The sequence below is a fragment of the Trachinotus anak genome, unplaced genomic scaffold (genome assembly GCF_046630095.1).
Source record: "Trachinotus anak isolate AG129_WGS33_773 ecotype Australia unplaced genomic scaffold, CSIRO_AGI_Tana_v1 ptg000025l, whole genome shotgun sequence".
NCBI lineage: Eukaryota > Metazoa > Chordata > Actinopteri > Carangiformes > Carangidae > Trachinotus > Trachinotus anak.
Window position 1 is genome coordinate 3,430,751 of NW_027273876.1, and position 12,388 is coordinate 3,443,138.

Genomic DNA, 12,388 nt, shown 5'->3' on the forward strand with positions numbered 1-12,388 from the left:
TCCACAGTTTGCTGCTCTGCATCTGCTCACAGATTTGGCAAAAGCACCGTCGTCCACAGTGTCTTTGCGTTACCTCACCACTGATATCAGTTGCTCAGTTTTTATTTTTCAGTTCAGTTTTTCTTTTTACAAATGCAAATCTTATTTGCACTTTTCACTGTACACTAATAAGACATAACAAGCTGTACTTGGTATCAAATTACACAAAACTAGAATTATGTTCTTAGAGGGTAATTTACAACACATTAGAACAGAACTATGTTGTAAACTAAAGGGAACTTTTTTTTTTTTTTTTTTTTTTACAGCTTGCATAGCTTTGGTGAGCAAAGTGATGCATCAAACAGATGTTACAGAGCAGCTCCTCATTACTTCGTCATTATATCACAATGAATTACTTCACAACGAATAGAGATGGCAAGTTTCAACACAAGTATTCATATTTGTAATCACATCCATGTTGGTTTTTTTGATAAATTAGTGATGACAATTAATATACTTGTTTGGAAACTTGCTGTCTCTGATTGGTTGTTAAGGAACTTATTTGATGATATAATGATGAATTAATGAGGAACTACTCAGTAACAACTCTGTTTGATTTATCACTTTACTGACGAAGACTCTACAAGGTGTAAAATACCACTTTATCTACAACTTTGCCCTGCAATGGAAAGTCATTTTATTTAATACAGTACCATTGTATGTTTTCATAGGGATGAAGGAATCCAACTGGGGCCAGTACCACACCTTGTCGTCCTCCACAACCAGCAAAAATGGTAAGTCATATTCATGACTCCACCCCATACCGATATAGGCTCAAATTAGGGTCCAAATGATTTTGAACTTGTGAAGTGATGTTCACAAATAATTCCAACGTTTGTAGTTGTAAATCAACCTTTGTAAACCTGTGAAATGAATCTGTATGAGAAAGTCAAGTCTGTGCATGGGAAAATAATTTTGTCCTTTTGACAAAGACATTTGTATTTGTTACAAAAAAAGACTTTGTGACTCAAAACTATGAACAAATGATCAGTGTTGAGGTTAAAAAACACTAAATAAATAAATGGTTTTGTCAACAACTGTGCTGATATAGAGCAGGAAGCTGTGAAACTCTGCTGTGTGTGACCTGCTGAGTTTTACAGTTTTCAGCTTTTTATCTGTACACAGACATTTACAAAAGCATTTCTTTTATGTGTGAAACCCTCACCACTGACCATTTGTGTAGTTTTATTCAGAGAGTCTGTCTTTGGAGCAAATACAAATGTCTTTGTCAAAGGATAAATTTTTTTTTTCACATGCACAAACTTCCATTTCTCCTGCAGTTTTATTTTACAGATTTACGAAGTTTGATTTACAAATACAACTTTTGGAATTATTTGTAAACATTACTTTACAAGCTCAAAATCATTTGGACCCTAATTTCAGCCTATATAGGTGTCGGGGGAGTAAGTCGGGGGAGTAAGTCGGGGGAGTAAGTCGGGGGAGTAAGTCGGGGGAGTAAGTCGGGGGAGTAAGTCGGGGGAGTAAGTCGGGGGAGTAAGTCGGGGGAGTAAGTCGGGGGAGTAAGTCGGGGGAGTAAGTCGGGGGAGTAAGTCGGGGGAGTAAGTCGGGGGAGTAAGTCGGGGGAGTAAGTCGGGGGAGTAAGTCGGGGGAGTAAGTCGGGGGAGTAAGTCGGGGGAGTAAGTCGGGGGAGTAAGTCGGGGGAGTAAGTCGGGGGAGTAAGTCGGGGGAGTAAGTCGGGGGAGTAAGTCGGGGGAGTAAGTCGGGGGAGTAAGTCGGGGGAGTAAGTCGGGGGAGTAAGTCGGGGGAGTAAGTCGGGGGAGTAAGTCGGGGGAGTAAGTCGGGGGAGTAAGTCTCGCGCGAGGCTGAACGAGCCCGATGGCTGGGCGCAGGGCCGCCTGGGGGTCGGGCTGTCCAGCCTCGCGCGAGGCTGAACGAGCCCGATGGCTGGGCGCAGGGCCGCCTGGGGGTCGGGCTGTCCAGCCTCGCGCGAGGCTGAACGAGCCCGATGGCTGGGCGCAGGGCCGCCTGGGGGTCGGGCTGTCCAGCCTCGCGCGAGGCTGAACGAGCCCGATGGCTGGGCGCAGGGCCGCCTGGGGGTCGGGCTGTCCAGCCTCGCGCGAGGCTGAACGAGCCCGATGGCTGGGCGCAGGGCCGCCTGGGGGTCGGGCTGTCCAGCCTCGCGCGAGGCTGAACGAGCCCGATGGCTGGGCGCAGGGCCGCCTGGGGGTCGGGCTGTCCAGCCTCGCGCGAGGCTGAACGAGCCCGATGGCTGGGCGCAGGGCCGCCTGGGGGTCGGGCTGTCCAGCCTCGCGCGAGGCTGAACGAGCCCGATGGCTGGGCGCAGGGCCGCCTGGGGGTCGGGCTGTCCAGCCTCGCGCGAGGCTGAACGAGCCCGATGGCTGGGCGCAGGGCCGCCTGGGGGTCGGGCTGTCCAGCCTCGCGCGAGGCTGAACGAGCCCGATGGCTGGGCGCAGGGCCGCCTGGGGGTCGGGCTGTCCAGCCTCGCGCGAGGCTGAACGAGCCCGATGGCTGGGCGCAGGGCCGCCTGGGGGTCGGGCTGTCCAGCCTCGCGCGAGGCTGAACGAGCCCGATGGCTGGGCGCAGGGCCGCCTGGGGGTCGGGCTGTCCAGCCTCGCGCGAGGCTGAACGAGCCCGATGGCTGGGCGCAGGGCCGCCTGGGGGTCGGGCTGTCCAGCCTCGCGCGAGGCTGAACGAGCCCGATGGCTGGGCGCAGGGCCGCCTGGGGGTCGGGCTGTCCAGCCTCGCGCGAGGCTGAACGAGCCCGATGGCTGGGCGCAGGGCCGCCTGGGGGTCGGGCTGTCCAGCCTCGCGCGAGGCTGAACGAGCCCGATGGCTGGGCGCAGGGCCGCCTGGGGGTCGGGCTGTCCAGCCTCGCGCGAGGCTGAACGAGCCCGATGGCTGGGCGCAGGGCCGCCTGGGGGTCGGGCTGTCCAGCCTCGCGCGAGGCTGAACGAGCCCGATGGCTGGGCGCAGGGCCGCCTGGGGGTCGGGCTGTCCAGCCTCGCGCGAGGCTGAACGAGCCCGATGGCTGGGCGCAGGGCCGCCTGGGGGTCGGGCTGTCCAGCCTCGCGCGAGGCTGAACGAGCCCGATGGCTGGGCGCAGGGCCGCCTGGGGGTCGGGCTGTCCAGCCTCGCGCGAGGCTGAACGAGCCCGATGGCTGGGCGCAGGGCCGCCTGGGGGTCGGGCTGTCCAGCCTCGCGCGAGGCTGAACGAGCCCGATGGCTGGGCGCAGGGCCGCCTGGGGGTCGGGCTGTCCAGCCTCGCGCGAGGCTGAACGAGCCCGATGGCTGGGCGCAGGGCCGCCTGGGGGTCGGGCTGTCCAGCCTCGCGCGAGGCTGAACGAGCCCGATGGCTGGGCGCAGGGCCGCCTGGGGGTCGGGCTGTCCAGCCTCGCGCGAGGCTGAACGAGCCCGATGGCTGGGCGCAGGGCCGCCTGGGGGTCGGGCTGTCCAGCCTCGCGCGAGGCTGAACGAGCCCGATGGCTGGGCGCAGGGCCGCCTGGGGGTCGGGCTGTCCAGCCTCGCGCGAGGCTGAACGAGCCCGATGGCTGGGCGCAGGGCCGCCTGGGGGTCGGGCTGTCCAGCCTCGCGCGAGGCTGAACGAGCCCGATGGCTGGGCGCAGGGCCGCCTGGGGGTCGGGCTGTCCAGCCTCGCGCGAGGCTGAACGAGCCCGATGGCTGGGCGCAGGGCCGCCTGGGGGTCGGGCTGTCCAGCCTCGCGCGAGGCTGAACGAGCCCGATGGCTGGGCGCAGGGCCGCCTGGGGGTCGGGCTGTCCAGCCTCGCGCGAGGCTGAACGAGCCCGATGGCTGGGCGCAGGGCCGCCTGGGGGTCGGGCTGTCCAGCCTCGCGCGAGGCTGAACGAGCCCGATGGCTGGGCGCAGGGCCGCCTGGGGGTCGGGCTGTCCAGCCTCGCGCGAGGCTGAACGAGCCCGATGGCTGGGCGCAGGGCCGCCTGGGGGTCGGGCTGTCCAGCCTCGCGCGAGGCTGAACGAGCCCGATGGCTGGGCGCAGGGCCGCCTGGGGGTCGGGCTGTCCAGCCTCGCGCGAGGCTGAACGAGCCCGATGGCTGGGCGCAGGGCCGCCTGGGGGTCGGGCTGTCCAGCCTCGCGCACTTTATAATTGCTAATCTGATGATTAATGGTTTACCAACATTCAGTGCATTATCACTGAATAGAAACACAGCCATGTCATTGCCAAAACATCTTATTTAAACAGAGTACACTGATCAAAGAGAGTCTTCATGCAAACAACAGAATGGGAACTTAAAAATGTAATAAAGTAGTAAACAACTCTTAGCATTCTGTGAGTATGAGCTTTGTTCACTGATGTTTCAAAGCTAGAAGGCAGATGGAACGTAAAAATTCATACATTATGCAACTAATGTTTTCCCAGATGTTGTTCAGCACAGACAGATTTGTGCTGAGCTTCTGTCACACCAAGCGTATAAAGATATTTATATTAAATTAAAACCAATTACTTACAAAGTCAGGTGACAAACTCAGGTTTTGCTTGACACAGTTTTATTTTTGAAGATTTGGAGCTTGGAAAATCAACCTACTGCTGTTTAAAAATTGAGCAATGAATGCTTAATTTAAAAGATATTCTGGGTAAAGTGCCATATTTTCAGGTGCATCATTGCTCCATAGCATCTCATACTAATACCAAGAGTACCCCAACAAAACATTGGATCTGCCAAAGACAAGGAAACTGCACATAAGATTTTATCTCCCTAAATTATGGTCTAAATTTTGTTTCAGACTCTTATCTACACTGGTGTTATATGAAATCCTTTATATGTTGATTTGATTTCTTTAGCTTTTTGCCTGTAGCTATTTTGACGGCATCATCACCTGCACCTGGCTTACTGCGCAGGTACCACAAAGTTTCATTCTTACATTTTTGGAAATATTTTGCTGCTTCAAAAATTCTGATTATTATCTAAACTAAATGAAGGAATGAATTAACAAGGCTCTTTTGTCTTGTGTTACTGTTCTAACTTTGCAGTTGAGACAAATTGGACATAACAGAATTTTGTTTTCATGAATGACGTGAAAAGGCATTTGCCTGTGTTTGACACTAGGTGGCGGACTGACATCAGTGTAACCCTGGTGGAGAATTGTTCCTGTGTTCAGCTCCTTGAAACAGGAGCGTTTGAAAACGAGGCCTCATTCAGACTCAACATGGCCAGATCAGATCAAAGGAGGGGATTTATTTACAAATCATAACAGTTCAGAGTCAGTGGAATAATACAGCCTCTGTCACAACTGTACTTTCCATTCATATACCACTGGAAAAAAAAAATGACAGACTTAATTTTTCCTTTTATGGTAACAGAGGGCATCATAAAAGTCTGGCCCAAACATTATGGTTTCCCTCCGAGTGTTTTACAACTTAGAGGTGGCCTCGTCATCGCTGAAATATGTCTCAGAAACAGCGGAGCAGTGGTCTTCAGAAATAGTTGTAATGCTTTTCAACTTACACACAGGGCCAGTCTGACCCACACCTCTCCGCAGAGCGGGGGGGGGGCGGGGATTAGTGAGGAGGCTTCAATCCTATTGGCGGATGGTCGGTGCGGCCAGCCGGAGAGGAGCTGCGGGGCAGCGGACCGAGCTGGAGCTGGCGCAGCGGGACGCGGATCCTCTGGCGCAGGGAGGAAACTTTGTATGGACATGAGGATATTTTGTGATATTCTGCGATTTCTAATTGAAAAGCCGGACTCCTAACAGGGCTTCAACGCTTTCACGGGCATTTCCTCTCTCTGTTTATATCTACAGGGTTTTTTTTGTTTTTTTTTAATAACCGTTTTCGACCTTAATTAAACATGACTGAAATTAGAATTTGACTTTTATGGCACGGATGAAAATGCGCATCGAGCACCCCGCGGTCCACTGAGGAGGGAGGTGCCCGGCGGAGCCCGCCAATGTTCACCTTTTGTCGGCACTTCAAAGCAAGTCGTTAATATATACTTAAAAAAAAAAAAAAATATTTCCACCAACTTCAGTGAGAATCAAGGCGAAGAAACATGGCAGAGCATGAGAGCCTGGAGTTTGGAAAAGCAGATTTTGTGCTTTTGGACAACGTGTCTATGGAGGAGTTCATGGCGAACCTCAAACTCAGGTAAGCCGGCCCTGCGGCGGTCATTCACCTCTGTAAATCCACTGGCAGGCTCCATAAGCACCCATGCTCAGGAGAGAGTGAGTGTGTGCGCCTCAAGGTCTGAGGACGCATTCACAGCATCATTATAGCCGGAAGTTCAACAGGTGCTGCCTTGTGTTGTTCAGCCTTAGCCCCTGTTTGAATATGAATGAGTGAATGTAACTTGTGCACATGTTGTCGCTTCACCCACATGTGACATCTCTCCGGGTTGAGGAGCAACAACCAGCCTTTTGTATGACAGCTGTTGCCATGATGAGCCACAGTGTAAACAGCGCACTTTCCTTTTCACACCTCCTTTCGATCAAACAGGTATTTCGGTGTAAAATATGCAGTGAGAGGCTCCACCCAAGCCGCAGACGCGCACACACTCCGCGCAAGTTGCACTGTTTGACCAGATCCTCTTGCAGACCGGTTTCTATCAGCTGTGTTGTCAGTGGCCCGGTGTCCAGCATGATGTCAGGCATGCTTTGTGAATGAAGAGAGGAGTGTGGGGTTGCGTTACCTTCCAGAGGGGCTGTGGCCCCTTCTCCTCTCCTCACCTCTGCCATCTGTGATGAAAGTGCAAACTGATCCCTGATGGCAGTTTTAGAGCTTTTACTGGGCAGGACTCGGTGGTTGCCAGCAGTTCTGCTTAGGTGTGAGAAGGAGATCAATGCTGCAGCTTTCCACAGTAGAAAACTCAAAATATTTGACCTGTATGTTCACATGATGCGTCTGCAGGTGTTTACCAGCACAATGGCAGATGATAGATCAGAAAACAACAGAAATAAGTTATGTTGTAATCATCACACCACAAAAATAAGCTTTTGTCCAAGTGAAAATATCCATTCAGAACCAGATTTAATGACATATATGCATAGAAAACAGCTGGTGACGTAAAGGTTTGAAAATGCACTTATGGAAGTGATGTGAATTGCTCTTCTTTATTTTTGGGCCGTTTTGGATCTGGTTTATATTAGTTTGCGGTGTCTTGTAAGCCCATGCAGGCTGGCATACTGTAGTTGTAAAACTTAATCAGTTCTTTTTTTTTAATTTTTTATTTCCCACTAATGCAAGCAGTGGGATAAATTCAATTTTCAAGCCAGCCCCTGTGCAGTATGTTACACACACTGCCAGTAATGACTAGTAGAATAAATATTTGGAGGATTAAAGATGCAGGTTGGAGAGGTTTCTCCTGCTGGGCTGCATGGTTTCCCTTCTATGGCCAAGCAGAGCGAGCCGCAGAGCTTACTTACCAGAGGGAGTGTCCTCATCATCAAAGTGCTTGATTCATTTTTCTGAACTCAGAGGTGATGAATGAAGATGATCTGTATTTTTATCCCCTTGTGATAAGCCAGTGTAAGCAAGTTATAAGCAAATGTAAGGGTGATTTCAAGAGCCACTCGGTCCTGATTGAAACTGCTCTTCTGCCTCTCTATCATTTGTTTCAGCAGTGCCACACTCATGAACTTTTGATGCTTTATTCTGCTTTAAATGTCTGTTGTGATCTCTTGTGTTGGTTTTATTCATGGTTGGAAATGTAAATGCCTTTTTTTTTTTTTTTTTTTACTGATTTCTTTTGTTTCTTAGACCAAACAAGAAAGTGATCAGCAGATAAATTGATCATTCAAATCGCAGTTAGTTGCAGATGTGAAGCTGAGAAGTCTAAGTAGGATAGAGAGCCAGGTGCACAAGTGTGCATAGAGAACAAGGCAGCTCTGGATAACAGTGTTTTTATAGCCATGCCTTTTCAATTAAATAAGCTGTGGTGTGAACAGTAGCTCTGGCAGCAAGGCAACAGGACCTGAGAGCACCCAGACAGCACCAGGCCTCATTTTCCCAACTCTGTGTCCCATTTTCTGTCTGTTTGTTTTCCCTCCAGCTAGACATCTCGGTCCGGAGATGGCGTGTGCAGATTGTTATTTGTGAAGGGTGTGACCAGCTAGGAGTGCTTCCTTTTTGCTCCTTTTCCCGTAGTCTGAGGCTGCATGCATGCATGCGTGTGTGAGTGTGTTTCCCTGAGCAGGAGACAACCACTCGAGGGATGCAGAGGGCAGGAGGCATGGAGGAAAAATGTTCCTGTTACAGTTAGACAAAACAAGTAGGGCTGGAGCACGTCTGCACATCTCTCCTGGGCTTCACCGTTAATTGTCTGGCATAATGAACACACCAAAGCCACTTAACACAATTAATTTATTTGAAAATCTTTACACGTTCCAGAGGAGCGTTTCATCAGGCTTGCTCTTTGAGAAGCACACATTGTTCACTCTTCCAGAACTTGTGAAAATCCCCAAATATTTTTATTTGAAGTGGGTCAAAAGCCGAGCTTTGGTGTGGGGCCAACCCTCATTTAGTGCCTCCCCCGGTGCCCGACTTTGGCTAGCAACCCGCTGAATTACACTGCTGTGCTGGGGATTTCTACTTGTGTCATTAAACGCCTGCCATGTCGAGCAGGTTATCAAGACTCCCAGCGACTGCATGTGAGGCGTGATTTGGAAAAGATTGTTTGTTCTCATTCATTGTGGCCAGACATGGTTGTTCAAGTTGACATTTACTTTGTTTGACTTGAGATTGAACTGTGTGTCCTGTTCCAGAGAAGCCTCCCAGTCTCTAAATAGAGCCCAGCAGATGCCCAGTCTCTCTGTGGAGATGTCTGGTAGGATAAATGTTCAAGCCAAATTCCTGCAGGGTCTTGGGAATTTTGCCTGAATTGACCAATCAGCAGATAAGACTCCACGGAGCAGAAACTGTGCGGCACAGCCCACTGGACCAACGTGTGTTTATGTAGGAGAATCGTCTGATATGTGATAAAAAATGACTCATGACAGGAAAATACAGTGGATTGCAGATGGGAGGGGAATTATAATATCAAAATACATTATTTTAAACTGTGATTGCCCTTATTCTATAAATTGATGTTTAATTGATGCCCACAGGGATGCAACAAGTCATGCATACTATACAGAGGACTGTCTAAATAAATGAAGATAAAATAAAAATAATGATATATGAGAGACTGAGTGAAGGTTCTCTGTAAGCTGTGGGTTTAAGCTTACAGTATGTGTACATATCCCACCAGCCAGGCTCAGTTTTACTGCTGCTCACTGTCTTTATAAGGCAGCATTGTTTTGTCTGTCTCTAGGAATCCAGGAAAAGAAACATTCCTGCAAAACTGCCGTGTGTTACCCAAATAATTATGGGCGGATTTTTAAAATTCTTCTCCCAAATGGGCGTCTGATATTCCAGATCACAAAACTGACAAGCAGTACACCATGTAAACTGACTTCTTTTTTTTAAGTTTGTTTTTGTGCAGATGAATGAAAAATAGGTCAAGAGTGACATGACAGGGTCCGAGCTTCACAGGGTTGTTTGTTTTAATTTCAATGGAGTACGTGACATGTGGGGGTCATACTGTATTTCATTGCAAAACAATCAGTTCCCAGTTATGTGCACTATTTGAAACTCAGCTTGGTACATAACAGTCTGAATTGCTCAGATGAGGCAAACGCCACTGTCTGTTCAACCAGAGGTGAAATATTCTCAGCTCAGGACGGTGCCTTCTTTCTGTTTTTCCAGAGAGCAGAGCTTTCAGGATTTATATCTCTAGAATGTGCTGAAAATCTGAAAGCTCCTGTTTGTTTGACTGTATGAACTGCTCCGAGTGATTTGACCTTTGAACCCCATCGTCGGGCAGTTAAAAAGGGCTTTGAACAGGAAGTCTCCAATAGTATGAGGCAGGAGAGCGAAGCAGGAAAGCTGGTATTTCCCCTGCCTTTGCTGCTCACATTTCATTGTTTCCTGCAGCTTCTCTTCCAAACCTCGCTGGGAATCTCATGTGCAGACGGGACATAAATATATATTTATTTGAGATTCAAAACTGAGGAGATTTTTACTCTCAGGTAGCATACGCACATGCAGTCTGAGTTGCATAACTCACAGTCCCATCCTTCAGAGTTAACTTTGTCACTCTATCTCTGGTGTGTCCTTGATTTTGACCATAAAATGACTTGTCAAGTAATTGAACAATGGCTCTCCTGTTGCAAGTGCTCTCACTGCAGGTAGACTAGAAGAGGTGTGGTGCAGCGAGGGACAGCTTCCCTCGTTTTCTGTTTCTCCTGCAGAGTAAACAAAGGGATCAAAGTACCCATGTGGTGGAGCTTTCTAGGTAAAGAAACCCACCTCCAAGGGCCACACTTCCTGTGACATATGGCTCAGTAAATAAGTCTCTCTTTCTGGTGAAATGGTAAAGTCAGAGGTACTGGCATCAGGCACGGAAACCTTCTCTCCTTAGCCAGATCTGACTTATTTGCTTTTTTCATGCCTTGTTCATTCCTCAGTAATGAAACCAAAGTCCATGTGCAGAACACACAGTCCCAGCCGACATGTCCGTACCCTGCAGCAAGGATAAAAATGGGTGATAGTGTGCAGCAGATGTCTCTAAGAATATTTAATCCCAACCCGCTTATTAAAGTTTTTCCCCTGTAGTGGTGGTCACTGACTGGAAGAGAAATATTTATAGATGAATGCTAAGATAGGCTGTTAGCTTCCTGCTCATTTGTCTAGTAGCTCCAGCTCTCACCAAGACCAGCACAATATCAATTATAATCATAGGCTTAAAGGTGCAGGATCTGAGGCAGGTGATAGGCCAGCTGTGCTAACACAGTATGCTTCTTTTATGTTTTATTAGTCAAAACTTCATGAAAACTCCTTACACAAGTGCTGCTTCAGGGCCCCGGCCTGACAGTCCCAGGAGATTTCTTGCTAATCATGACAAATAAGAGTCTCCCACGAACTGCCGGATTCATAGAAGGCTCTTAGAGAAATGCCTCGTAGGCCCGCTCGCCTGCAATCCACCAGCGAAAAGTCCAGTCTCGCCACAAGAATTTCCATACAACCGTCTGTAATCTGAAACACATTACCATCCTTACATAAACAGGGGCTGTGCTTGTGTAGCTTTATTCCCCTCTAAAATAAGTTCACCAGCTCTCAGAGACGTCTCATTTGTGGACTGCCTGAGTTGGCAGGCGGGGTCGGGAGCAGGCTGTTTTAGCACAAGCTCACAGTGCTTCCAAAACCAGATTTACTCTTTTTTTGAAACTTGTGTCATAGTTTCTTGCCACTTCATCTGGCCACTGCCTTTCAGCATTTTGTCTTATAAACGAATTCCTCCTATGCTATGTAATATGCGTGTGTTACATACATATATGTTTATATATGCACAGTATGTTCGTAGAATATTTTGGATATTTATCGTCTCGTATTGGAAATTGCCTTTGGTTCACCAAAACAAGAAATGAAGACAAAGCAAAGACGGCACTGCAGTCAGCTCTAACAAACACAGAGACAAAGTTACACATTGATACTGTTCATGCCTTTGGGTTAAATCCCATCCATCACTTTGTAGAGTTCAGAGTACTGACGGTTGGTGTCAAGTGTCGTAAATTGGCAATAAACACTTGGTCAGATTGTTTACTCTGTTGATTGTTGTTTACTTCTTTGATGACATTTTCTGATCTAAACGTAACTTTCAAGGTCCGTTTAGTGGCTTTCCTGGGGCTTTTGATCATATTACATGATCTTAGTCAAAATAATCTTAGCATTGTCTGCATGTTGGCTTAAGAGCACCAGAACGACTGCTAAGTGGAGCCTGTGGTGACATCGTAACTTTGCTAATTTTAGACTCTCATTGAGGCAATGTTCTTGTACAGCTGATTTTGTTGAGACAACACTGTCACAAGTTTGGGGACACTTTGGTGAAGCGGAGTTGTTCGCACTGCTGCATGCATGTGGCTCCAGAGGAGGCTGTTACCTCAAATGATGTCACTTGAGTCAGCATTGGTTGGGAATCAAGACTACAAATCTGAAAATCTGGAGATTGAACGACAGAAAGAAGTGATCTTACTAAACCTCGGTAGCCCGCTCATCTTCTTGATGCTAGCTTGAAGCTAGCGACTAGAGGCTACATTAGCCCCTACTAGCACAACACTCCTGAATATCTGACCAAACTGACTGTTGCTGAGTTGCATTGTTGGTAATGTAGGCACCATGGTTTCGCTAATGTTTTTGTAAAGCTAGGTAATACAAAATGTTTAAAATGAGAATAAAACAGGTTTTGGTATCAGTATGAAAATGCAGGTCTTGTATTGCCGCTGGTATTTAAAATGATCATATTGTACCCAACACTGGGGTTTAATTCGTGTGGAGGACTGAGGTCAGATCAGGTCACTTTA

General features: G+C 48.6%; 2 protein-coding genes across 3 annotated transcripts in view; one reads left to right on the forward strand and one right to left on the reverse strand.

Moving 5' to 3' along the window:
• Positions 1-12,388, reverse strand: part of cdk5rap3 (CDK5 regulatory subunit associated protein 3) — a 288,850-nt gene that overhangs the window by 181,774 nt on the left and 94,688 nt on the right. The window lies entirely within an intron of this gene.
• Positions 1-12,388, forward strand: part of myo1d (myosin 1D) — a 114,146-nt gene that overhangs the window by 2,304 nt on the left and 99,454 nt on the right. Inside the window, exons 4-5 of one of the 2 annotated variants that reach the window (XM_071463075.1) lie at positions 711-773; positions 5,509-6,140. In XM_071463075.1, the coding sequence (XP_071319176.1) occupies positions 6,046-6,140 (95 nt within the window). In that variant the 5' untranslated portion in view covers positions 711-773; positions 5,509-6,045. The remainder of the gene's footprint in view (positions 1-710; positions 774-5,508; positions 6,141-12,388) is intronic. The other variant, XM_071463076.1, reaches the window with a different exon arrangement.